Source organism: Bipolaris maydis, assembly GCF_028858645.1.
Source record: "Bipolaris maydis strain C4 unplaced genomic scaffold PSV08scaffold_4, whole genome shotgun sequence".
NCBI lineage: Eukaryota > Fungi > Ascomycota > Dothideomycetes > Pleosporales > Pleosporaceae > Bipolaris > Bipolaris maydis.
This window is the reverse complement of record NW_027093860.1, coordinates 1,225,088-1,251,109: the sequence shown is the minus strand read 5'-3', so window position 1 is coordinate 1,251,109 and position 26,022 is coordinate 1,225,088. Positions and strand designations below refer to the sequence as shown.

At 52.5% G+C, this 26,022-nt stretch overlaps 9 protein-coding genes across 9 annotated transcripts; 4 read left to right on the top strand and 5 right to left on the bottom strand.

The window, feature by feature from the left end:
- Nucleotides 1-56: 56 nt before the first annotated feature.
- PSV08DRAFT_360740 (cytochrome P450) lies at nucleotides 57-2,251 on the top strand. Its single transcript, XM_014224050.2, has 2 exons — nucleotides 57-334; nucleotides 449-2,251. The coding sequence occupies exons 1-2, from the start codon at nucleotides 72-74 to the stop codon at nucleotides 1,827-1,829; spliced, it is 1,644 nt and encodes a 547-aa protein (XP_014079525.1). The 5' UTR covers nucleotides 57-71; the 3' UTR covers nucleotides 1,830-2,251.
- Nucleotides 1,908-3,737, bottom strand: PSV08DRAFT_387492 (uncharacterized protein; the record flags this gene model as incomplete). Its single annotated transcript, XM_014224049.2, has 1 exon — nucleotides 1,908-3,737. One exon carries the CDS (start codon nucleotides 3,735-3,737, stop codon nucleotides 1,908-1,910), a length of 1,830 nt encoding a protein of 609 aa, XP_014079524.1.
- A 401-nt stretch (nucleotides 3,738-4,138) lies between these two features.
- On the bottom strand, nucleotides 4,139-6,181 carry PSV08DRAFT_400510 (uncharacterized protein). The gene is made up of 2 exons (XM_014224048.2): nucleotides 6,033-6,181; nucleotides 4,139-5,968 (listed from the first exon to the last, which is right to left on the bottom strand). Exons 1-2 carry the CDS (start codon nucleotides 6,141-6,143, stop codon nucleotides 4,271-4,273), a joined length of 1,809 nt encoding a protein of 602 aa, XP_014079523.1. The 5' UTR covers nucleotides 6,144-6,181; the 3' UTR covers nucleotides 4,139-4,270.
- An 816-nt stretch (nucleotides 6,182-6,997) lies between these two features.
- PSV08DRAFT_360737 (heterokaryon incompatibility protein-domain-containing protein) lies at nucleotides 6,998-10,698 on the top strand (the record flags this gene model as incomplete). Its single annotated transcript, XM_066092999.1, has 3 exons — nucleotides 6,998-7,280; nucleotides 7,399-9,053; nucleotides 10,125-10,698. 3 exons carry the CDS (start codon nucleotides 6,998-7,000, stop codon nucleotides 10,665-10,667), a joined length of 2,481 nt encoding a protein of 826 aa, XP_065949445.1. The 3' UTR covers nucleotides 10,668-10,698.
- PSV08DRAFT_400507 (CDK-activating kinase assembly factor MAT1-domain-containing protein) lies at nucleotides 10,666-11,808 on the bottom strand. Its single transcript, XM_066093592.1, has 2 exons — nucleotides 11,429-11,808; nucleotides 10,666-11,377 (listed from the first exon to the last, which is right to left on the bottom strand). Exons 1-2 carry the CDS (start codon nucleotides 11,800-11,802, stop codon nucleotides 10,792-10,794), a joined length of 960 nt encoding a protein of 319 aa, XP_065949444.1. The 5' UTR covers nucleotides 11,803-11,808; the 3' UTR covers nucleotides 10,666-10,791.
- Nucleotides 11,809-12,023: 215 nt separating this feature from the next.
- On the top strand, nucleotides 12,024-17,969 carry PSV08DRAFT_400506 (essential cytoplasmic protein ctr86 protein; the record flags this gene model as incomplete). Its single annotated transcript, XM_014224043.2, has 4 exons — nucleotides 12,024-13,972; nucleotides 14,405-15,689; nucleotides 15,739-16,589; nucleotides 16,637-17,969. 4 exons carry the CDS (start codon nucleotides 12,024-12,026, stop codon nucleotides 17,967-17,969), a joined length of 5,418 nt encoding a protein of 1,805 aa, XP_014079518.2.
- A 628-nt stretch (nucleotides 17,970-18,597) lies between these two features.
- On the top strand, nucleotides 18,598-20,494 carry PSV08DRAFT_387482 (Alpha/Beta hydrolase protein; the record flags this gene model as incomplete). Its single annotated transcript, XM_066093473.1, has 3 exons — nucleotides 18,598-19,083; nucleotides 19,138-19,233; nucleotides 19,301-20,494. 3 exons carry the CDS (start codon nucleotides 18,598-18,600, stop codon nucleotides 20,492-20,494), a joined length of 1,776 nt encoding a protein of 591 aa, XP_065949443.1.
- Nucleotides 20,495-21,709: 1,215 nt separating this feature from the next.
- PSV08DRAFT_387481 (uncharacterized protein) lies at nucleotides 21,710-22,132 on the bottom strand (the record flags this gene model as incomplete). The annotated part of the gene is made up of 1 exon (XM_014224041.1): nucleotides 21,710-22,132. The coding sequence occupies one exon, from the start codon at nucleotides 22,130-22,132 to the stop codon at nucleotides 21,710-21,712; it is 423 nt and encodes a 140-aa protein (XP_014079516.1).
- A 1,954-nt stretch (nucleotides 22,133-24,086) lies between these two features.
- PSV08DRAFT_400502 (uncharacterized protein) lies at nucleotides 24,087-25,965 on the bottom strand (the record flags this gene model as incomplete). The annotated part of the gene is made up of 1 exon (XM_014224040.2): nucleotides 24,087-25,965. Exon 1 carries the CDS (start codon nucleotides 25,854-25,856, stop codon nucleotides 24,087-24,089), a length of 1,770 nt encoding a protein of 589 aa, XP_014079515.1. The 5' UTR covers nucleotides 25,857-25,965.
- Nucleotides 25,966-26,022: the final 57 nt, after the last annotated feature.

The window sequence follows — 26,022 nt, the reverse complement described above, 5'->3', positions numbered from 1 at the left end:
GGCTGTTTATCCAACCCCAACGACAGCTCGCATGTTTGCCCGCTCAGCCTCTGTTTGTGACACTACACACCATGGACAGCAGCAATTCGACAGCAGCACACAGCGGGGGCTCTCTCGCCCTCGCTGACTTGCAGAACAGTCTCCTTGTGCGGGCTTTCTTCACCATCTTGGCCATCTGTGTTTGCACCAGAGTTATCTCGTCGTACCGCTACAGATCTATCAAGTACGGCCAGGGGCGCAACGTAGCGCCTCCTACCATTCCGTATTGGATTCCCGGCCTACGACATGCTCTGTCCATGGCACTGGATAACAAGCAATTTATGGCCAGATGCTTGTAAGTTTTCCTAAACAATTATTGTGCACTCGTCAAGCGCCCGACAAAGCACGTGACAAGATCAGACACTGATTGCATACCCAATATCCTCAATTGATACTCACACCCCTCCAGTAACAAATATGGCGACGGGACTCCCTTCTATCTCGATGGTGCTGGCGAAAAGATGCTGTTTGTGCGAGACCCAGAGCACGTCAAGACCGTGCTCATGTCGGTGCAGCATTTCGACCCCAACCCTTTCATCCATGACAAGATTCTGAGAGCGCTGATGGATAGCCCGCAAAAATCTGTCGATTACTATAATAGTCCAGGAGTCAACACGGATTACATTCAGATAACGCACATCCGCCAGCACACCACTGGCTCCGGCCTCAGCTTGCTCGATAAACGAATGTTCGACTTGATGAAGCAAAGTGTACAACAAGCTTTGGAGGTTGCTCCCGGAACTGAATGGAAACATGTTCCGGATCTCTTCGACTTCATCACATACCATGTGACCCGCGCCGTTCTTGTCTCAATCCTCGGCTCTTCCATGGTCGACGAATATCCACAGCTCATCGACGATCTCTGGAAACTTATCGAGGCAACCCCGGAGTTCTTTATGGGCCTCCCCCGCTTCGCCATGCCCAAGTCGTACGCTGCACGTGACCGGCTGCTCGTCAAACTCCGCGAATATTCCATCAAATCCGAAGAACTGAGGAAAAGCAATCAAGCCGATACAAAATGGGATCCTGTAGCAGGCTCTGGTCTACTCCAAGAGCGAGAGAAGATGTACAGCGAGTTGCCTGGTCACGATGTACAAGCTCGAGCATCCCAAACCCTTGGCCTTTTGTATGGCGCAACCAGTCTCGTTGTGCCCATCACATTCTGGTACTTGTTCGAGATCCTGCGGGACCCCAAGATGCACGCATACGTTAGTTCGGAAATTGAAGCCCATGCCACGCCAGAGTCGGGAATGTACAACTTCATGCAGCTTGCCACACTCCCTTTGATACAGTCACTGCATGCTGAGACAACGCGTCTTTACAGCTCTAATCTTGCGGTACGTCAAGTCACATCACCAGTGTTCAACCTTGACGACAAATACACTGTCACCAAAGGCACTGATATCTTCATTTCAAACAAATTCAACGCCCAGTTTTCTGCAGCATGGGCTCAAGCGCGCCCCAATGCTCTTGAACGCCCGCTAGATGTATTTTGGGCAGAGCGCTTCCTTGTGGACGGCAAGGGACGAGACAAGAAGGAATCTTTCAGCGATGCAGGTCTGTCTGGCAACTGGACGAGCTATGGTGGTGGCGAACACAAGTGTCCCGGGCGCCACTTTGCACGCCACATTGGCCTCGTCACACTGGCTATTCTGATGGGCGAATTTGAAATCGAAATGGTAGACAAAGAGGCTGCAAGCAAGACGGTGCCACCAATCAAGAAGGCGGCTTGGGGCACCATGAAGCCAACCGGCAAGGTTGGAGTAAGGATTAGAAAACGCAAGGCCTAAGGAACGAAGGCTGTACACGTTGATGGAATATTGATAGATTACCATTTTCAAGAAAGCTTAACTAATCACTAAATATCCTTAATAATCAAAGTCTTCAAAAACCACCTTCTTCCCCTCCAGCCACCCCAACACCTCTTTCCTCATCCCCTTCCCAACACACATATACCACACCTCCGCCTCTACATCCTCCAAATCACTCTTCCCCATCCTTCTCCTCTCAACAACCGCATCTCCAAAATCCGTCTCTCCCTCCAGCTTCTCCTCCCCCGTCAAAAATACTCTCGTACAAGCCGCAAGCCCCGGATACCTCGCAAACGTATCCCGCACAAATCCAACATCCTCCCTCCTCACTGCCCAAAACAATCGAAACCTCTCAGGCACAAGTTCCACCTGCTCTATCTGTCCCAATAAAGGCGTAATCCCCACTCCCGCAGCTACAAACGGCACCACGACCCCTTTTTGGTCACCTTGCTTAACAACAAAATCTCCCCCTCCAACCCCCAAAATCGGGACTTGCAGCCCCGCCCTCTCGTTCGTCTGGAACAGAAACTTGGTCACGGGCCCAACCTTCCGGATCGTAATGTCAAATTCGCCAGCAGCAGCACCGGAAGAAGATGACGACGACGACGACGAAGGAGGCGTCGAAGAAATAGTAAACGTGCGTACGAAATCGTCATTCAGACTGGTCGGATCGTCGTCGCGCATATGCTCGTATCCCGTGTCGAGTTCTTGTTTGAAGTCCAGTGCTATCCATTGGGCGGGCGTGTAGCTGAAGCTGGGATCGTCTGGGACGGAGAAGGTGAAGCGGGCGATGCTGGGTGTGAGCAGGGTTTTTTTGGTCAAATGTGCGGTTTGACTACGTGATGGTGATGGTATGAGGCTGGATTTCAGGTTCCCCTCGGAAGCCAAGGGGCGGACGCGCGGGTTGTATGGGCTTTGTGTTTTTCTGTTGCCGCGGAAGGGCAGGCCGGCGCTGACGAAACGTGAGTCTTGGATAGTGATTTTGACGGTGAGATTGCTGCCTGGGAGAATGTCTGCGGCGTCTTTGCCGGCGAGGATCTGGGTGCGGCCGGTTATATAGAGCATGTCTCCGGTGGCGTAGTTGGGGAATGCGAGGCCGATTTTGGGGTTGAGTTGCAGGTTGCCGAGGGATTGGTAGAGGCGGTTGCCCGAGTACTCTGGGTATACAATTTCTGAAGGGGAGATGATGCGGACGAAGCCTGGAGGGCCGCCGCGGTGGTTGACGTCCATGTCGTCCGAGGTGCTACTGCTGAGGAAGAACATGTCGGATGCTGATATTAGGGCTCGGCCTTCGTCTGACAACGAGGGACCTTCGGCGACTAGTTTCGACGAAACAAGTGCAGGATGAATCTCATATTGATTGATGTATTTAGGACAGTTGCCTAGACTTTGCTCGATCATCGTGACAGCTTGGATCATATGTCGTGGTTCTGCTGGAGCATCGTCGCTCTCAGCTTTGCCTTCGATCTCGCGCACCATGCAGCCAACAAGGCGGCCAGCCGTCTTGACTCTTTTCCGCGTCATGAGATCGATGGCTAGTCCAGCAACAAGCTTTGCGTCTTCTCTTTCTCGCGGCTTTTCGAATCCCTTGCTGCCTGCTACCAGCGCTTGTACGACGGGATCATGCTTGCCGTCTACAAGCGTAAATGTACCTACAGCGCCTCCGCCGATTGTCTCTGTAAATCCGGGGGATCCGCCCCAGAGTGTGACCCAGGGTCTGTCTTGGGCGTCCAAAGTACCAAATGCGAGCAGAGGGGCGCGCTGGAACATAGCCGATGCTTGAGCCGTGAGATGTGTTGATGTGGGGTTGTCCTGTGGTGGCACACGCAGGAGATGATGCATCTTTTCTTCGCCTTCACTCCATTCCATTCCTATTGAGAAATCCATTTTGTCGATGTATCTGTGACAGTCCCTAATCGTTGGTGGTTTGAATGTTAATCGTGATTCTTGCCTTTGTTGTACGTAGTTTGACTTTTAGAGCATATGGTTAGACGGACGAAGATATATCATTCTTAAACTAACACTCACCCCCCTCACTTCGGCCCTGAACCAATATGTGCTTACTAAGTTCTATCTGCGTTTATAAACAAGTATGCCGATGACTCGACGTCTTCTCCGCACGCCGTGCTGATGGCGCCTTAGGAACTTGCCGTTGTCGGCACTGACGAACATGCCGCTTGCCACGCATGGCGGGGCTGCGTACTACTACGTATGTACTAGTGGTATCAAAGTCGGCCCTAGTTATGCAATGCAAGAGCTGACAAAGACGACTCGACGTATCAAAGCCCAGAAAACGTTAGAAATGCATTGAACTATATATCACGTACGCTGTTTTCTGTAGTGAAAATGTAAACATTCGAGTGCAACGAAAATTTCTTGATTAAACAGGCCATCCAGGAAAAAAACTGAACGCTATATAACTAGTACTTGTACTCAGCGATAATCATCTCTGCCGCTCGTTCAGCAATCCCGTACACCAGCGTCTGAATATGCGTACTGGGCAATAAAGGAATTACACTCGCATCTACAATCCTTAGACCCTGTGTGCCATGAACCCTCAGCTTCGCATCAACTACACCACCATCCTTCTCCGGAAGCAGCGCAGCAGTACCGACAGGGTGATAAATACTCAGCGTATTTTCCCTTGCAAAACTCTCCCAATCAGCATCTGTCTGTACGGCACTACCAGGTTCGTATTCCTGAGTCCATACTTCGCTCATTGGGGCAGAGGAAGCGATTTTGCGCATGAACTTTGCGAGACTGGTGATGGCATGGAGGTCGTAGGGGTGTGAGAGATAGTTTGGATTGATGAGCGGTTTGTCACTGATGTTTCGCGAGGTGATGTGGATGTTGCCTTTGCTCAGGGGGTGCTGTACTGCGCCGATGAGGGAGAAAGTGCCAATGCCGAATTGTGAGGAGTTGGCTGCGGGGTAGCCCTTGCGGCCAGTGTAGCCGTCTGAGAAGATGACTTCGAGTTGGGGGACTTTGTTGTTGAGAGATGGGGAGGAGTAGCTTTTCTTCAGCTTGTCGGTGGCCGAAGTTAGGGTTGTGTCGTTGTCGACTAGGGCTTGCAGTTTTGAGGCCGTCGCATTAGAAATCAGTTTCCAAGGGAAGTAGGCGTATCCGCTCCCAGTGTAGTCGTAGAGCGAGCGCTCTCCAGCGTTGTACAGGGCTAACTCGGCAGCCGCGCGTGTGGCGTTTCTGAGAACGTCGAATGAAGTGTATTCTGGTTTGAGTTGGAAGGCCAGCTGGATGCGGATGTGGTCCTGAAGGTTTTCACCAACAGAAGGTAGGTGCTTGACTACTTGAATTCCAAGTTTCTCTAGGAGGGCCGAGTCGCCAATACCTGAGTGCTCGAGAAGACCAGGCGTTTGGAAGGACCCAGCTGACAAAATCACTTCTCGCCGCGCGCTGATGATAGTACCATCCTCCAAGGTAACTCCGGTGGCAGTTTTGCCTTTAAAGTTGACTTTTGCGACTCGGGTATCCAGCTTTAATTCAAGGTTCTGTCCAGCGAGTTGGAGATACTCTGGCGCGTAAGAACGAGTATAATTTGGCCGGATGTTACTCGGTTGGGTCGCTACACCAATGGGATGGCCATTAAGGGATTCTCGATTAGGAGCCAGACCCAGATTGTTCATGGTTGGGATCCAGGTGCCTTGCTGACGAGGAATGATTCTGTTGATAAGAGTTCGAATAGGACCAGTCTTGCCAACGCCATCGGAGCCATATTCAGGAGATGGCAAAAACGTCTCGACCTTTAGCATGGCCGCGTACAAATTCTTCCAGTTCCATCCAACGTTGCCAAGTTTCTCCCAAGCATCTAACTCATACTCCGAAGTGCGGTCCCATGTCATGAGGTTGAGCGCCGAACTTCCACCAAGCACTTTTCCACGATTCTGCGTAAAGACGCGATTGTTGGCATTTTGCTGTGGTATCGTGGTGAAGTTCCAGTCGTATTTCCCACCGAGCGTCGAACCTTTTCTTCCTGGAATGAAGATTCCCGGGTCTTGACGGCCATCGGGCCCTGCTTCTATGACCAATACCTTGATGTCCGGGAGGCCGCTGCTTATGCGTGATGCAACGGCGAGACCTGCAGTGCCGCCACCTACAATGATCTAGCCTGTTTGTTAGGACACCGATGTTTGCAAGCTCAGTTTGACAGCTCAATGGGAGACTTACAAAATCGTAGGAGTTGGAATTTCCAGACGCACTCTCTGCACGCTTGACTGTGGCTGCATCAGTCTGCTCAACCAGCCCGTACACAGCCAATGCCAATCCTAGGAACTTCATCTTCCCGTGAGACGTGGAATAAAGGCAGTCCAGAGCAGAGCACTCAGGGTGCGGGTGGGCGGAGCAAGGGTATTATAATAGCCTCCGTTAGGCGTCCAGTTATCCTCCACATGTATAGGTTGGACGACATGTCCGCGTCAATGAGGCCGAAGACATGCATGTTCAATGAGTTCTAGCTTGTTGATCCGAAAACGATTTAGTTGCACAGGGGCATCTAAGCCTAGATCCTCTTCGTCGTATTTACCCGATGCATAGACGACACGACGTTGACAGAGGATTTGCGTACGAGATCCCATTGACTTTTTTCTTGGGTGTCTGCGCCTAGTTGCATGGTTCCGCAGTCCAGGGACATGCAAAAGTTGCGCATCTAAATTGCGTGGATGCCTGGCTGTAAGTACTATTCTTCAGCTGAACGCCTCTTACTCGCTTGTGCAAAGGTGATTATCGTTGTTCTGGGCAAATGTGGGACTTCAGCTTGGCAGCATAACAAACGTATTCGGTGTTGCCCCGAATCATCCAGGATCCTGCGTCTTTTCCATGAATACATGTCTGGTTAATTTCCCCGGTGGATCCGGAGCCGGTACTTAGAGATAGGGCAAGGTTCTACGCGCTAGTGAGGAAAGCTTACTTTTGGTCTAACTAAGTAAATATTATTACCATCTCTTCCTGCACTACCATTTCTTGTTGTACTACCATCGCTTCATGCACTGATATCCTGAATGGCAAGCCTTGGAGGGGTCGCACTTCACGTGACTCCGAACCCCGCAATGATCATTACGTTCTGACATCGACGTCCCTGGGCCTCTAGCCTGTTCGTCTCTTGTGAAAGAGAGATTCCTTGTTGCTTGTAACACATGGCCCTCTGTACTGTCTGCCAAAACTTCCCCTTTGGGGACATCCTCCAAAAACTAGAACCCGATCTCAGCCACGTTAAGACAGTCAGGGGTAAGAACAAAAACAGCATCCCGCACCATGCGACAATGGAGGCTCTGACTCTGGCCGCGGGCGAGGGCTGTCCGCTTTGCTCGCGCTTGCTCGAGGACCTTCGCTTCAAGGAAGACCCTCATTTTCCACTAGTGGTCTACGCTATTGAAAGAAAGCGGCAAGGTCTTGACGCGGACGGGAGCACAGCGGTTGGTACGCCAGGGATTGAGTTCGCTGAGACATATAGTTGGAGGAGGTACGAATCCCACTGGACGAAGCCGTTCTACGTTGTTCCGGTCGTGGGACCCCCAGGCCTACTTATAACTCACAGTGTGCCGTGGCCAACGGTCGAAGATGTGGCTAAGGAGTGGTTGCGCTTCTGTGGTGAAAAGCATCCACGGTGTCCACCTTGGGGACCGGCCGCTTCCAACACGCGTGATTGATGTAGGTAAAAAAGACTCCTCGCAGGTGCGCCTTGTTATATCCCACGGGCATCTCGACCGCTACATTGCGCTGAGCCACTGTTGGGGCCACCGCCAGCCGATTATTACTACCAAAGACAACCTCGATAGACATGTTAGAGAGGGAATTAAGATTAGCGACTTGCCCCAGACGTTTCGCGATGCAATCGAAGTGGTGCGGGCACTCGGTTTCCAGTATCTGTGGATTGATTGCCTGTGCATTATTCAGCGAGATGACGAAGACTGGCAAAAAGAAGCCGCGCGGATGCCAGAGGTCTATGCGAACGCCGCGGTGACAATGGCGTCGTGCGTAGAAGACGCCTTTGTCGGGTTCCTAAAGGAGTCGTCCTGGACTCCGTCGGCTGCTATTTGTCAGTTCAATGTCCAGTGGAACAATGCAGGTTCTCCGACGACAATTGCGATTTATGAGCAATCTGTGGAGAATGCCTGGCACGAGCACTTCTATCCAGAAGACGGCTGGCCCTGGAACTCGAGGGCCTGGACACTCCAAGAAAGCCTCTTGTCTGCACGGATCCTGTATTTCGCCAGCGGTAAGCTTTTCTATGAGTGCAACACGGCGCGGTTCTCACGTTCCTGCACTTCTCCGTTACCACTTGAATCTTTCCACGAGGATTCCACCATCGTTACGAAGACCGCGTTGCAGGAGCTTGACGTCCATGCGCTAATGGGCATGTGGTACCGCATTGTTGCCGATTACAGCCGCCGACACCTGACCAAGGGACAGGATCGTTTCGCTGCGATATCAGGTGTTGCGCGCATTATTGCAGAGAGGGTGAGAAGCGAGTACTGGGCTGGGTTGTGGGCGTCGGAATTCGTCTACGGGCTCCTGTGGAAGTCGTCGTATCCAATCAGGGAGATGTTCGCGTGGCGTACTGCATACGACTACAACTCTGTCAGCCAGTACGTAGCCGAAAACCCCGGGCCGTCTTGGTCATGGGCAGCGTGCGATCATGGAGTGGCGTACCCTGACGACGTACCGCGTGATATGTGTATGGCGTGGTCTCAATGGGCCGGCAGCGTCGAGAAGATTAAACCCGATGTACTAGCTGTGTGCTGCGAGCTGCTGCGCACAGATATCAAGTTGCTAGATGATGCCTTTGGTTCCATCGAAAAAGGCTCCTTAACCGTAGTCAGCACCGTACGAGAGGTCGAAACCCGGTGGCCGATGGGTTGCGAAGTGGTTTGTAAGCCCACCGATTCCGAGAACTATGCTACTTTAGGGCGGTACACCACTGATGGTGAAAGTTCAACAGATGATAGCAAGGGAAAATTAGTTGGTGTGCCGGTTGCTGTTTGGCTGAGACCCTCGAGTGACAGAGGTCACAAAAATAAAAAGGAAGACAAAGGAGAAGCGTACAGCAGTGATGAGGAATTAGACAATGAATCAGAGCTCAACTATTTCGCATGGGTCTTACGGCGAGACAATTCTGACGAAGCTACGTATCGTAGGGTAGGGTCAATTGAGGGATCGAGGCTAGACGACCTTCAGTGGCTTCTAAGTGGAGTAAGAGAGCGTATAGTAGTACTATAATCTTGATAGCTACTATGTTAACTTACCTCCACCCCTACCTATTTACTACTATGGATATACTTTGGTATTCTTTATGTAAAAACTAATTACTGAGAATCTCAAGACTAGAAGTTTCATATGACTCTTAACTAAGATATACTCTTGATACCTCTACCTGCTAATTCTGCTTATCCGAGCGGGAAATGAGTAGGAGCCGGATGTCTGAACGTGGTAAGACGCGCTGTGGGTCTAGTTCTTTCTGGACATGCAAGATCCAATCTTGCCCGTGCATTGCAATATCTACAATTTGAACAGGCGCATTGATACCACAAGGCGTTAAGAGCTTTAAAGAGACAAGATCGAGGATTGAGATGGAGCCTGGTGGCGTGATAGTTGGCAGAGTTTGACCGCAAGGCTGTCATGAAGCGTACATTCCGCGTTAGCACCAGAGAAACCCTCCCCATACCAATAACCAAAACTACTCCCAGGAATATCTCTACAGAAACTTATCTGTTAGAGTTCAATGCTGTCATCATAACAAACACACACGCCGTCACGGCTCGATCTCGGCATCAAGATCTACAGACGGAACCAGAAATAGCTCACCGAGCTGAACCCTAGTAACCAAACGCCTCCCTGTGCATCCCGCCCAGCGCCCTAATCCCACATGTAATTAACCCACCGCCTACACTCATTTGTCCCTCATCGCACAAACTGTAATTCTTCTTACCTCCAACCCTTGTCTACCGCCCGAAAAGCAGCCCTCTTGCTCTCACTCCCCGCCCGCCCGCTATGGCGACGCGTAAAGGCCGCGTGAAACCCACGCCGTACCCTTTCCTCTGGTTCCACCTTCCACGAAGCGCACAACTAGTCTCGTCGCTCGTGGTAGCGGGCATTATGTCGTATTTCTTGCGCGAACTATCGCGGGATGGGTATTTGTTGCCCTGGACGTTTATCTTGGTATGGTTCTCCCAGAATATTTGTTCGATTGAAAACCTTTTGGGCATTATTGCCTGATGCCATGAGGGGATGTAGAAAAGAGATCAACAGCTAATTCGAGAATAGCTTATGACGGTATCAGTCTTGACTATTGTCGCTCTTGCATCGACTATTGTGCTACATTTATATCACGGTCTTAATCCTGGGTTGAATATCACCGTCAACAGTTCACTCGGGCTGTTATGGATTGTGTCGTTTGGGCTGTTGACGAAATGGACTTCCGGCACGGTAGCGGGTGTATGTGATACTTCGCATTGGGACTCTGATACAGGAGTGAGCATATGTAGGCAGTATAAGGCGCTGTTTAGCTTTGCGCTGCTGGGTTTGCTCGCGACGCTGCTGGCGCTGGCTGTAGATGTCAAGGTGCTGAAGGAAGCTCGGACAAGAGGTGCCTTTCAGCCGGTGAATGGAGTGGCGGGCGAGGGGAAGGGAGCTCCGGAAAACCCGCAGGACCCGGAAGCCAATCCTAATCCGATCGCTGCGCGAACAAGGCAGGTTAGAGGTGGCGAGGGGTATGCGTTACCAGAAGAGCAGTTTGAGTATGATGATTTGGAGTATCATGGAGCAGCAGGAGAGATTCGGCGGAGGAGTTTGGAACATAGAATTTGAGGTATGGCAAATTCAATTCATTAATGTTACATACAAAGCGCCGTATTCTCAAGTACTGATACACTAATCTTTTGCAAACGCCGCCCAATGCTGGCATTATGCCGGGTATCATAGTAGAAGAAGATTAGAAGATGTCGTCCATATTCGCCTCCTTCCCACTCATGGCTGCCGCTGCCGCATGTTCGGTGCCGACATCTGCATCCATGGACATGGACGGAGCATCCCTTGCTGCAATCTCGTCTTCGATGAAGACCCCAAAGCCTCCAAAGGCTTCGCGCAACGCGCGATCGCAGTAGTCCTGCAAGCTGTGTCCTCCAACAAGATGTGCCGAGTCTTTCTTCATACGTGCATACCAGTCGACATCGTAATTATCTTGAAGTACGTAGTACTGAGGCGTAATGTTGTATCCCCCCCATGGATCGAAGGGCGGCTCCTTTGGTGGTGGGACATATTTCTTGAGTCCACGGAACATGAGATCGGCGCCATCATCCTTCTGGCCAGTACCTTTGGCACCACCAGTCTTCCCAGCGTCACGCTTCGTGGTAGCGGCATTTGAGTCTGCTTTTTGGAGTGCTTCGAAACGGTGAAGCTTGTTCCACGTCGCATCCACGTCAATGTTGAGGATAAGGTTCCAGGTCATTTCTTCGACCTTTTCTAGGTAATCGTTGTAGTCTCTCAACGTCTCGAAGTCGTCTTCCGTCTTGTTCATACTGGTCTGCTGTTAGCCTAACACCAATTTGTTCACGTCCAACTTCACTTGCATCTTCATAACCTTCTTTCGCAGATCCACCTCCCTTTCCACCTTCAGGTCTTCAAATGTCGCCCTTCGAAAGTTCCTGTATGCCAATGTCTTCGCGCACCCCGCTACAGGACATATGTTGTTTCCTTTGTTGCCTCCGAATAGACGCTCGACACAGGTATCGCACATGGAATGATAGCACGTAGGGTTGATTTTGAATTGCATGTTCGGGTCAAGGTAACCCGACGCCTTGCAGACGGGGCATACGCCTGAGAGAGAATCAGCGAGAGGTTCGCGCGGTGCATGTAGCAAAGATAGGTTATATAGAGATTTAGAAAGGGCAAACGCACCGCTATCCTGCTTCGACGCGCCTGTCGCGCGCCCAGATCTCGACATGGCGGAGGTGAGGCGAAGATGATGGGAAGCTCCGCAGGCGAGTAACTTATCTTGGGCTGATTACTCAGCGATAGGATTTCGCTTGTAGCTCTATTAGACCGAAAGCATGACTTGCAGCCCCGATACGAGTGGACAAAATAACGCGATAGCGACTTTTGTGAATGATTACATACGAAGTTGGTTGTAGCATTGTGAGACGCCAGTGCTCTGGATGCGCGCGCATGCCCCCCCTGCGGGGCGAGCTAATCGCCAAGCTCGGCCATTTTCTGCAGACAAATTCCGCCAACTTTTTTCTTTCCCTTCTCCTTCCTCCACCTCGCCTACTCCAGGACAAAACCGACATAATGGCAGCCTCGACACAAAGTGCTCTAGAGGATATTGAACGCCGCCGAGTGCAGCTTCAACAGACTGTCGATCAGCTCCGCAAGTCCTTGACTCATTGGACGACTTGGGAGGCCGAGTATGAGGCTCTCAAAGAAGAAATCGAGGCTGCCGGTGACCCCTCGCCCTCACAAATACGTGAGATGGCACGCGAACTGGAGCTCGAGCTGCTCAATGAAAAGGAGCTCGACGAGCTGCTCCGCAAGAAATCATCAACCGAAAGCACTGGTAACGAAGTTGTTAACAAGATATCTAGACGCATTGACTATGTGCGAACCAATAGTGCTACAATCGAGAAGAACCTTGATGCCGCCGAGAAGAAGCTTGCTGGTGTCGATGTTCTGTTAGAGCCTGGGATGGACAACGAAGAAGGCGAACCAATGATGGACATTGAAGAAGAGCTAGACGAAGAAGGTAACGAGATATCGAGCTCAGTCAACCAGACAGGAAAGGCTGCCGCTGAGCTTGTCGAGGTGTTGCGCAAGGCTGGGATTCAGAAGGCTGAGCTGGAGAAGAAGAATGCGGCGCAAGCAAAGGAACCAACACTGGAATCTTCGTCCACTTCTCTACCAGTTTCAGATTCTACCAAAGAATCCACACCTACTGTTTCGTCGGAACCAGCACCTGTCGAAAATTGTACTGCATCGAACCAGTCTCCTCCAAAGAAAGCTGTGTCCTTCGCTGAGAAGGTTGACGTCGAGCCACAGGGGAAGCCAATATCGAAACCTCAAGTTAGTCAAGACCTTGCATCAGTGCATTTTCCAGAGGGTGTCAGAGCAGTCGAGCTCAAAGATGACGAAGACCTTTCGTCGGCCGTTATACCCGAAGATGAGTCTCCAGAAGATGCCGAGCTTAGAAGGCAGATGCTGCAGTATGGCATGTCAGAAGTCGGGCAAGTCGTTGCAGAGCTCAACCTCGATAAGCCTACTGCATCATTCTCTGATGACGAATCGGACGATGACTATGATGACTACGATTACGATACTGAAGAGGAAGAAGAGGAAGATGAATACGGCCGTAGCACAAGGCCTGTCATCACTGAGGAATATCGAAAGCAGATGATGGAGCTGGAAAAGAAGCTGGGTGCTCGCATGCTTGAAAATATTGGACCGCGGCCGGACGATCGCCCATTAGACGAGCACATTGGTGATATTCGCACCATGCGTGTACAGAAAGACGAGCAGTTTGACAAGGCATTGGATACATCAAAGTTCGCTGCGCAGTCAACAGACAACGGTGGCGACGAACAGCCAAAGAAGAAGGGCGTGCGGTTCGCGAATGAAGTTGACATATCCGAGGCTCCCAAGCCAGTGCCTGAAGCAAAGCGAACAACACAGTCAGCGGCCAAACCAGTATCAACAATCGCAGACACCATCGTAGAGAGATCTGCGCCTGCTCCACCGTCTGAAGTAGAACCTCCCAAGCCAGGCAAGATCTCGAGGTTCAAGAGCGCCCGTGCTGGAGCAAACACTCCACAAGTACTGCCTACACCTCCTGTCGCAGAAGCGCCGTCTGTACCGACCGGGCCTGCTGGTCAGACCCTAGCTTCGACAATCACTGAGCACATCCCCTTGCCCTCGGAGCCTCAAGCGCCTGATGAATTTGATCAGGTCCTCTTGAATCGCGAAATCCAAGCCCAGTATCACAAGGCGCGAAACCGATTCATCCAGCGACAGGGTGGATTTAAGGCGACAGAGGAGGATGAGGAGAACCCAATCATGGAAGAGCGAAATGGAAAGCCGAAGAAGGTAAGTAGATTCATGGCGGCAAGACTGAAGGCCGAGGGTATGTAAGTCTCTATACAACGCCAGCACGGGCTTGTCGTCCAGTCTTTCTTTTCTATGCGTGACGCAACAAACGGAACAATTCATGTCCGTGAGAGATGCCATTACCATGCGTCAAGACTCACATTACATTGTTTCCAAGATCAAGTTGGAGCCACTAGACGCGCTTGGCTACTTGTGCCTGTGCGCGGTTCATTTTTCTCCATACATATATACTATTGTTAGCAGTCTCTGTTGGCACAAATTAATGCAATACCATTTTTGGAAATCTTATAGAGAGCCCTCGTTGATTGGTGATGTGGCGTTGTCTTTTCTGCATAGTATACCAGCCCAGGGGACAAACGACGTCAGGCGGGGCAGGCATGGTGGGGGTTCTCTGTGCCGGACATCGTAATTTTTCTACGCCTCCCAAGTAATAGTATGACTTTGGACTCCAGCTTCTCCACGCCCTCCGATTCGCTGCTGCCTGCCCTTGATCTGCCCTCGCCTTTTCCAGACGCCTCCAAAAATCCTGCCCACCTTGCCTTTGCCCCGATAGCGCTGGCGCAGTACCACAACATTGCCCAAGAGCTGGCCTCCAACAACCTCTACCGCATCCTACGTGCTCCAGGCCCTATCCGTGTATGGGTGTACCGCAGTCTGCTCGCCCAACACCAGCTGTGGCATGACTGGAACCAGCACGCGACATCGCCAGCAACCACTGTGAAAAATTCGGCAGGCAACATGGTCGACGGCAGCGTCAACGGTACCGAGAGCGTGGGCGATTCTGAGCGCCCGGAGAGCTCAAATGACAGACCAGCGAGACCATACCTTACCCGTCTTCGCCTCGCACTCGCCCCGTATACCGTTCACTTTCACAATCCAGGCTATATTAGAGACGATATGCTGCGCATGTTGGAGCGCGACATTGTGAAGAAGACACTAGAAGAGTCGCGCAAGAGCTTGGAGCTACGTGAAGAGCTCGGCCTCTCGTGGGAGTTTTGGGACGAGCTTGCAGGCGTACTCAAGGCCGCTCTCCCCTCACTCGAACGTCGCTGCTTTGCTGCGCCAGATCCTGCGGCTCCAGAATATGAGGGGCTGTCGGGTCCCCTCATAGCTAGTTACTCGCCGAGCCTGCTTAGAGATCTGGAACGGCTAAACCAGCTTGTATGCATTGCGCGCAATGTGCTAGTCCATGGAGAGCGAGTGCAGAATCTCAGCGCAGATAGGCTGTTCGACAAGGACATATTTGCTCTCATAAACGTCTGTGTGCGTGTCACAGCGAGAGGCTACGACGGTGAAGCGGGAACTCAAGACGAGGACAAATGGCAGGGCGTCATCAATGCATACAAAAAGTTATTGATCACTTGTCTACAATTCCTGAACAACCTCATCGCCAAGAACGAGCAACGCAAACTCATGCTCTGGATTGAACTCTTTGATAGCCACCTGGACAACGAGCTCCCCAACTTCGCCGATATGAAATACAAAATGGATGAGTTCCCACAACAGGATCAAGAACCACCTCCAGAGGAGCAGTCTTTGCCAAGCCACGCAGCTCGGAGCCTGGATACCTTCAAGATACCCCAACAACCCGCTTCATCCCCTTTCCTGCTCTACATCGGTGAGACTGGAAATGATGTCAAGAAGGCTCTCACGCAGCACGGAGTCAAGGCCGGTGCAAATGAGATTGCTGCTGAGTGCAGAAGACGGTGGCAGACCATGAGCGAAGAAGAAAAGAACGTGAGTAGAGACTAGTCTCTCTGTTCGAAGTTGCTACTGACCTCTCTAGAAATGGAACATGCTATACGCAGATGTTGTTGCCAGATACCGGGACCAAATCACTCAGTCCAGCACATACCGCAAGGTTGTCGACCAGCATGCTAAGAATGAGGAGAGCGTACAAGCGCTGGCCAAGAGCATCAACCAGCTCCAGGTCGAGGTTGACCGAATGCGCTCATCCATTACCGTGTTACCAGGGGACGAATCCGGCCAAGACCAACCATCGTCAACCCCAGATGGGGAGAAACAGTCCCTGAAACCAGCAGCGGATGACTCGTTACTAGATCCCAGCATCAAACGGTCTCCCCCGGCAGGTGAGATCGATTTCCGTGTGACATACCCGCCATCCTTTGGAGCCGAGATTCTTCAGAATGGCAAAGAAGACTTGCTCAAGCGTCTGGAGCCAGACCCCGACCGACCATCAGGGCTAATCAGTGACGTAGCCTCTCCGACATCCCCTCCACCAGAGGACGACGATGATAATGACGATGACTACGACGACATTCCTGGAGATGAAGGCCGAGGCCTGCTCACAGATGTTCCCCTGATTCTGGGACCCACTGAAATCGAAGTTCTGCCCATGATCATCATGGCCGGCATTGTTGAGCCACAAGAAGGACAGCCTGGGTATCACTCGGACCCGACTGTCTTCAGTAGCGTGAGGAGCATGCATGGTGTGCGGTGCCATCTCCTCCTCGCACAAGACAACGGAAGAAATTTACTGCGCGAGCTGTTGATCTTTGTTGCTGCCTGGGACCTGAGGGAGGAAGAACTCTACTTCAAGTTCATGGTGAAAATTATGGAAGCTATCCTTGCGAACCAGCTTCTGCCGTTTGCCTATCATGCTTTCAGAGAATCCGAGTGAGTCCACTGGATGGATCGGTAGGATCCAGCTGACAATGTACTAGATCCAAGGATATCATATCGCCAGCCCAGGCTGTCATAATGAAACTTCTCACCAACATCTTCCGCGCTAGACAAGCTCGTACCCAGCCTACCAAAGGCCATGTTAAAGCGAACCACCCACAAGTTGATCAGGGCGACGTTCATATGGTCAATTTCTTGCTCACTGAGTTCCGGCGACATATCATTCCACAGACTTGCGCACTCATCTTTCTGCAGGGTCAAATCCGGGCTGGACATGCACAACCCGAGGACTTTCCCCTTAACCTCTGGGATATGGAGCGGATGTATGAGGGCGTCTACCAATACCTAGAGTTCTTCGCTATCCTCACCGAACACGAAACATGGAAGAGGATGTTGAGTAACTGGGAGATTTCTCACGAGCTAGTTACGTTGCTCAAAGAGCTCGATGCAGCGATCCCTAAGGGTCAGCTGTCACCACCACCCTTGAGGAATGTTCAACATGCCCAACCCACAACTACGCCAGCAGAGGCAGATAACTCACAGCAGCAGCAACAACAACAGTCATCACAACCCCAACCAGTTGCTGTCGAACGACCATATGACACTACAGCAGGAGCTGCAGAGGCCTATGCTCCTCCACCAACATCGCCATCACCTAGGCCGTATATGGATGAAGCGGCCGATGAACCTTCGGACTTTGAATGGCGCAACCTGAAGAAGCTTGCCGTGCTTGTACTGAGTTCATTGGTATGGAAAAACAAACAAGTACAAGACCAGATCCGTCCTTTGGGCGGTATTGAGGCAGTCTTGAATTGCTGTTCCTATGATGAACACAACCCGTATATACGCGAGCATGCCATCATGTGCCTACGGTTCCTTATGGAAGGCAATAAAGAAAACCAAGACTGCATTCATGCGCTTGAGAAATATAGCCAAGATGCAATCAACAAAGCTAAGACCTCGACAAACCCATCATCCTCTTCAAGCACTCCTGCAACGGCAAACGAGAGCAGCAACAGATCACCCGTCAACGTCCGCGTGCCTGACGAAGTGCTCGATCAACAAGGGTACGAAACCTACATGGACAAACAAGGGCAGGTCATGTTGCGAAAACGACAGCCTCAGCCTCAGCCCCCGCCCCAGCAGCCACTGACATCTCGCTCAGATACAGGAAGCAAGGGTAAAGGAAAAGTCGATGCTGCTACGCTAGGCAGTATGAGGGATCCAAAAGCACTGGAGGACCTGGTGCAGCAAGTCATGCGTGATCTGCCCCGTGTGCAAGGCCTCAGGGGCGGGGAAGAGAGAGCGGTGGAGGTTGAAGAAGCATTGAAGAAGCTAGACAAAGGGTTTGACGGTGGGAGCTCCCAAGGTTGATTGTCAAACTCTATATATACCGAGCTGAGCAAGCACCAAAAAAACAGCTCTGTCGGATTGGCTGCGCTGACGTCAGAGGTCGCCTTTGTGCAGTAAGATTCGAGGCACAAAGGTTCGTCCTTGAAGATGACACTCTTCGTAATGAGCCCTCACGACGGGGGCATGTTTCTGGGGGCAATATTCGAATATTTTCAAGTCGGAGATTGGCTGCAAGAGTCAGCGGTGCGGTCTATGCCTCGTAGTTGGGAATGGTTCGCATACGAGGGATCGGCGGCAGCAAGCCCGGTTTCGGCGACATTATTACCCGAAGCAGCGCTGACGCTCGCGATACCTTCCATGGCTTGCTCCACATTTTCCAACGTCCGTCATGTCGGCTCGTAGAAAAAGCACCGGTCCTGTCTACCGTTGACGATAACGAATCGCTAGTCACGCAATTTCGCACCCCACAATTTTTATTGAAAGTACCATATCAAGCAGGTCCCAAGGCCTGTGCCACTGTATCTCTTGGCAACTGGAGTAACCCCGGTGGAGAAGAGGGTATACTGCGTATCCCAAGCGGATACTGGCAAGACCCGACTTCGGAGTCTGTATGTAGAACATGTCTTGTTTTTAACCTGAATGGAACATGATGTATTTCCAATTGCAACGTCTTCTTGCTGCCGACGAAGCTGCTCGTTCTGAGCTGCTTTTACAACTTTACGTCAGCGTCATGGCTCGTGTTACCATGGCTCAAAAGACTTTTACCACGCTCGTATGGCTGAGTAGTGTCGCCTCGACACAGGCCACTCCCCAAGTCACGCTTCCTGGCTATGGGAGCTTTGTCGGTACGACTATCTCGCAGACGCTGACCAAGAAGCCGCTGCCAAAGGCCGTGGATGCCTGGCTTGGTATCGATTATGTCTCGCAGCCTGTTGGAGAAGCACGGTTCGCGCCTGTTGGACCCCCGGAACCGTTTGAGGGTGTGAAGAATGCGACCCAATATGGATTTTCGTGCCATCAGGACCCGCTGGATATCACGTACGAGGTCAATGAGGCGTGTTTGAGCATGAATGTGTTTCGTCCGCAGAACATATCGACACATGAGAAACTACCTGTGCTTGTGTGGATTCATGGTGTGAGTTTGCAGTTTATCATGTTGATTAATTATTTTTTTTTCTGACAATCTCAGGGCGGGTTTGTAGCTGGTAGCTCAAGAAGCTTCGACGGACCATCATTCGTATCCAATTCCCGAGAGCCATTAATTGTGGTAAACTTCAACTACAGAGTAAGAACAGCCGTATCCAAATACAGATATGTATAACCTCCACTATACTAAAAATCCGCCGAACTAGGTAAACTCCTTCGGCTTCCTCCCCTCGCCCGTCTTCGAGCGCCTAGGCCTCCTAAACCTAGGTCTTCGAGACCAGCAATCCCTCCTGGAATTTGTGCAAAAATACATTTCGCAATTCGGCGGCGATGCATCCCGCGTCACGCTGGGCGGCCGCTCCGCAGGCGCCCACTCGACGGCCATCCACCTCTTCCACAACTACAACGCTTCAGAGGGTGCCTCCCCACTCTTCTCCCAGGCCATTCTGCAATCCGGCAGCGTAACCGCGCGGTCCTTCCCAAACGCCTCGTACCCGCTCTACCAACAGCAGTTTAGTCGCTACCTCTCCCTCGCAGGCTGCGCCTCGGCCGCAAATAGCTCCGACACAGCCATCCTCGCCTGCCTGCGCGCCGCCCCCGTTTCCGCCCTGGAAAATGCAAGCGCTCAGATCTGGCGGGCCTCCGAATACAGCATCAGGTGGCCCTTCCAGCCCACACGGGGCGGGTTTTTACTCGAAAAAGCAGGCTCGCAAGCAGGCCGAGACGGCCTCTTCTATCGTATCCCGACCATTACCACAAACGTGCTTGACGAAGCAAAATACTACTCGCCCGGTAACATTTCCACAAACGCACAATTCCTATCTTACCTGCACACCCTCATCCCGGGCCTCACCGCTTCCGACCTCGAAGATGTCGAGCAGCTCTATCCAGACCCGGACCTCGATCCTACCAACGGGCCCTACGCATTCAGCCCCAACTCGACACAGTACAACCGTCTCTCGGCCGCGCTCACGGATTACATGTACGTCTGCCCTGGCCAGGAAACCGCAGTCCGCATGGCGGAACTAGGCGCGCCCGTGTTCAAGGCGGCGTGGGCGGTGAATAATACCTTTCCGGCGTGGAAGGGCGTGCCGCATACGGCCGACACCAAATATACGTGGGCGGAGCCCGCGGGCGCGGGTGGGGTCCAGTATCCAGACGTGGGCAAGCAAGTGCTACATGCGTTTTTCTCGGATTTCGTCGCCTTGGGCGCGAGTCCGGCTAAGGGGAGGAGGGAGGGTGTGCCGGTTTGGCCAAGGTATGAGGAGAAGGAGGGTATGCCCGGGTTGCAGTTGAGGATTGAGGCGTTTGGGAATAGTCGGGTTGAGGGGGATGGGGTGAGGAGGGTGCAGTGTGAGTGGTGGAGGGATGAGGAGAGGGCGGCGAGGTTGGAGAAGTGAAAAAAAGGGGGGGAGGGGGAGTTACAAAAAGGTGGAAACAAAACGATGTCATGATGATAAAGACACAATAAAAAAATAGATCACGGAAAATGTGGACAGATGATCAAAGTTCGCAACGAGTAATCGTATATTTTCTCTCTCTCTCTCTCTCTCGTCCTACTTTTCAAAATCCTTCGAGATCTCTTCCAATGTCCAAACAGCAAATCAACTCAATCAAAAAAAGGTGTGGGGGTATATATCTCCAAACTCCGACTCCTCCGCGAAAATAGTTTTTCCTCCCTCCCTTGTTTTTCTTTTTCACCTTCCGTAAGTATATGTGGAGAGCGGGAAAACCCACGCAAGCGTGGCTTCACCCCCAACATTTACGTACAGAAGAAAAGAAGAAGAAGAAAAGGGGAGGGGATGAGGAAAAAGGGGGGGTATAAGGTCGTGCCAAAAAAGCAAGTTAACAAAAAATGAGCGAAGGGGTATCACCACTTGACATTCGTAAGAAAAAAAAAAGAACATAGGTATAAAAAAACAAGTGGTGAACCAACGGGGGTGGTTTGAAAAAGGAACGTAAGGTATGGGAAACTTGCAAAAAGAGTCCCAAATCAAAAACATATTACAACAAAAAATGGACACACCCGCTGAAAGGTTTTGTAAACCTCGACACACACTTGTTTCCATCATAAAATCGTCTCAGACAAATAACAGAAAAAAGGGGGGTAGACGTTGATTACAAGAGCCAAAAAAGCGGGTTTGGGGGGGGTTGGTAGAAAATAGCGATTTGAAACAAAACATACCAAAAAAAGGTTTTTGGATGTAACATGTCAAATCAAAAGGGGGTTGCTTGTATGCGTGCGTTGCATGAAAAAGATGTCAAGTTTTGACAGGTTTTGGGGGGGTAAAACAAAACAAGAACATGTCAGAATGGTTGAGCAAAAACCCCGAGTTTGCTACAAACCAAACAAGAGAATGTGAGAAAAAGAGGTCGCTACATGGGCGAGCAAAAGAATGCAACAAAGACATAACAAGGGACATGGTCGTGAAATAAAAAGGGTATGAAAAACAAAGATTTGAGCGAGCCTAGGCCAGAGGGAAGCTTCCGGGTATATTGGAGGATTGGATGGTTGGTTGAATCAAAGACGAGCACCAGTCGATGATGCAAGAAGCAGCGAGGGGTTGGAGGCTGAGTTGGGATTGACTTTGTTGCTTTGTAGCAAAGGGAGTCTCTCAGAGGACGAGGTAGCCAAGACCAGCAGCGACGAGGGCAAGGTAGGCATTGGCGGTGAGAGAAGAGGCGGCGCCAGGGAAGGCGGCAGGAGCGGAAGCGCTGGGGAGGGCAGCAGTGGGCGCCGAGGGAGCAGCAGTGGGCGCGACGCTGGTAGCGTTGCCAGCGTTGAAAGAGCTGAAAGAGCTCAAAGAGCTCAAAGAGCTGAAAGAGGGCGCAACGGAGGGGTGGCTGGCGACGATGGTCGAGGTCTGGTTGACTGGGGCGCCGGTGGGAGAAGAGCTGGCAGTGACGGTGTTGATGCGGGTGATGGTCGAGGTGATGTAGACGGTGGCATCGTAACTGATGGTGTCTTGGGAGGTGGTCGCCACAGCGGTTGCGACAAGGGCGCAGAGCGCGAGAGGGATTTGGTGGAAGGAGCGCATGGTGGTGGTGGTGGTGGTGGTGGTGGTGCTGATTGCGTGTGTTTGGTTTGTTTTGGCGACAAGTGAATGGGCGCAAGAGTGCAATGTCGAGTCCGACTAGAGCGGGAGGACAAATGAGCGTCGATGGAGAGAGTAGTAGTGAGTGAGTGAGTGAGTGTATACAAAAGTGTTCAGTGCGTAAGCAAGGGCGAGAGCTAGCTAGAGAAGGTAGTCAGCCGACGGGGCAGAAGCAAATTTAAAAGAGCGGGCGCAACGAGAGAAGGTGGGTGAGTAAGTAGGTAGGGTCCAGGCAGAGTGGGACGTTTGAGGGGAGGAAGACGATGCGGGTGGGTCGCCGGGGAGGATGCTCCTGCCTTGGGTGGTCGCAATTTCCCTGTTCCTGGGGCAATTTCGGCTCTTGCAAGGCGCTAACGCAGGTCGGGCTTGCCATTTGCTCCCACTAAACGGCAGGCTCGGGTGTACCTGACCAGCGCATTGGCGTGCATCCTACCATGACTACATCCAGTCCTTCACCCACTCCGCCTCTTCCATCATCGCTGCAACGGCCCCCCATCCACATCCTCGCCCTCGATGCGCGCACAAACACACAACCCCAGACGGCCCTGTCGCCATGCATGCCCCGACCCCCCCAGCTTGTCGCAACACCCAAGGCGCGTGGTTTCATGGCCGTTTGGCCAGGGAAACCTAGTCTAACCCCAATCGTTCCATCGTCACCCAGCCTGACAAGAAAAGCGCGCCGCACAGACACGGCAGGCGTGCTCAGCGAATCGTCGCGCAAATGGCCGTCAGCCGTGACTTGTCGACGCGGAGCCGGTAGGTACACCGCATCCAGCACACTACCTTTGTTCGCCCGCCACCCTCGTGGCACGCTACCAGCCCTCGCCGGACCGGTCTCCATTTATTGTGGCCATGCCAACTCTTGCTGTGCTGTCATCTGCTGTCATCTGGAGTCATCTGGAGCCAGCCTGAGAGGCTTGCCGAGTGATGTGAGAGGGTAAAGAATTTTCTGCAAAGACTCTGATCGCCCGCCCGCCCCAACACCACCCACGACTGTCCAGTGACAGCCGTCGCCTCAATCACTCTGCTGCTCAACAGCTGCAGGAGCCGCAGTAGCACGCAGCGGCTGGCCTCCAGCACGGTTGCTCCTCCATGTGCGCATGATCGTGAGAACTTGGCACACCACACTGCCAAAAGCCAACAAGTCGAGAGAAAAAAAATAAAATTACCATTACACCTCACCCAAGCGACGCCGCTCGCATTGGCTGCTTGCCACCACCCCCTGCCATTAGTACCTTTGCTCTTATTTCGTCTCTTCAGCCTCGCATATGAACTATCGGCTGTCCATTGCAAATCCAGTTCGTGCCCCTTTGCCGCTAGCAGTAGAACAAATGGGGCCAAGCCTTTTGCTTGCTCTCTCGCGACAAACATCCCTCCCTCTCTGCCCCGTCGCCTTCAATTGCCTCTTGAACACGCGCGCAGAATGACCGCAAATCCTCGCGTAATATCATCTTGCAACTGCAACCCACAAACTCCCCACCACCCACTCTCAGGCTTCAAACTTTGATTTGTGTAGGGGACGGGGGGGGGGCGCCTCTTCGTTCGTAGCCTGTCACCGCCCAGTGGTTAGCCTTGGGATTTTGGAAACTTGACCTCTGAATCAATCAAGTCCTAGGGCGGCCGTCATTCCCCGCCCCTAGCCAAAACAATATCACATCACACACCATCCTGCTTTCAGTCGCCAAACAAACAACCCCCCCCCCCCTCCCAAGCAAGAAGCCCTCGCTCATTTATTAAAACCCCCTTCTCAAAACACAACGCCTCAGCTCAGGGAAATGTGGGCGCACGCACCTGTCCAAAACAATCCTCTTCCCTGCAACCTTCTCACAATGGTTGCTGAACACTTTCCCTTGCCCGACTCGGCAAACCATGCCTGATCGGCGGCACAAGCCAATCTTCAGTCCGCTTCAACCACTTCGGCGCTTTCCCACAGTCGCCGACACATTTCCTCGGCTTCGTTTCGACTGCGCGCTTGCTCGCTCTCGAAGCTCTGCCGCCCTTCAAAATCGCCCTCTATTTGACTGCTCCGACCCTTCTCGAAGCTGACTCGCGATCTCCGCGATCCCGCTCCGTCCGTTTCAGCAACCCCATCATTGAAACTCGTGCTCAGACTGTTTGCTCCCGTTCCGTTTCCATTCGCCTTTTGCTGCTGCTGCTGCTGTTGCTGCTTGCACGCCCGCATCTTGACTGCCACGCCCGGCATTTGCGAGATGCGCGCAACCGCGTCCGCAATCGGGTTGCGGTATCTTCGCACCACGCTGTACTCAACCGCAACGTGGTTAAACTGCTGCAGCAGCCGTGGGTCCAACCGTCCCTCGCCGTTTGCGTTGTACTGTATGCTCGACTGAAGATACGTCGGCCCACCCGTGCGTGGAAGAGTCACTGGCACCGACTTCTGCGGCTCCACGTTAGATGATGCTCGTTGCAACATGAGCTTCTGTTGAGTCCGTGACGGCGGCAGGTTGGTAGGCGTCGTCGTGCCTGATCGCTGCGGCGTCTTCGACGGCGTCTCTGTACCGCCACTAAAGTTTGGCATTGACTTGTTTCTTTTCATCTTGTCCAGTCCGCCTCCCTCATCCTCGTCCTTGGCACCGCGTCCGGCCATGTACTCGCCCTCGTGTGGTGTTCCGGCTGAACCATCTCCGTCCATGAACCGTGATACTAGGTCGCGCCCGGATGTGTCCACCAGCGTCGATCCCACAGATCCAGCCGTATGGCTAAGGAGATTGTGCCGGTCCGACGACGACACTACCGTGGCCGCGACCGACGTTGTTTTGGGAGGGACATGGTGCGAGGCACTGCGCTGCAGTAGACGTGAAGTAATCATGTCAGCATCTGGAGGCCTCGAGTGCTGGTACGAGCTCCCCCCATTGATTTGTGTGCTGCTGCGTGTGCGGTCGACAACTGCCTGAGCCGCTTGGGTTGGCTGTTCCCGGATTGCGCTTATTTGCTGTGATGGCTCCCCCCTGTTTCTCTCCATGTTGATCTCAGCTGCTCGGTGTTGTGCGTCGAGTATGACCGAGTTGGAGCGCGTGTTGGATCGAGTCGTTGTTGGTGACTGAGACGCACTCTCTTCCGTCCATCCGCCCTCATCGCCATCCTCGTCCTCGTTGGCAAGGTCGAAATGCACTCCTGCACCTGGCTCGGGCGATGATTGGCGAGATCGGTTGGGTGTCGCGAGTGCCCGCCTCGACACAGCATGATCGCCCTTGGACTTGAGCCCGTGTTTGCCGTGCCCTTGTCGCGGCGGCAAATGGCCGCTCGAGTGGTTTCTACGTAGGTTGGCTTGCACCTGTGCCTGGTTTGCTCTCACGATAGCACCAGATGACGCATGGCGCTTGAAGCCCGGCCGCGAGTGAGGGCTGCTGGGTGCAGAGACAGAATTACCAGACTGCGAACGACGGTGGTGTCGGCCGCCGTGTTCAGCCCCTTGCTGCGCCTGCTGTGCCTGCTTCTCGGCCTTGCTAAGCTTGTTGAGGTTCTTGCCAAACGATGTGTTCCTCTGTACGCGCTGGCCAACAACATGATGCCGCTGGGCTTTGTGGTGCGTATGCCGTTGGTGGCCCCCCTCGGACGGCGACTGCGAAATGTGCGACTGCGACGACGACTGTCTGGTCATTGGCGTTGGCCTCTTGGACCGCGAATGAGATTCGTCGTCGGAAGCCATGCTCGCGTCTGACTGTACGGCTGCGTCTTGTCTTTCAAGTGGAGTCGGGGCTGCGGTTGGGACGTCGGTGGTGCATATACTGCTGTAATGGTGCGTCGCTGTCTCTGCGCGTGGCAGCAACAAAGTGGAGCAGCCAGCGGAGAGGTTCGTCGTGCTGACGGCCGAG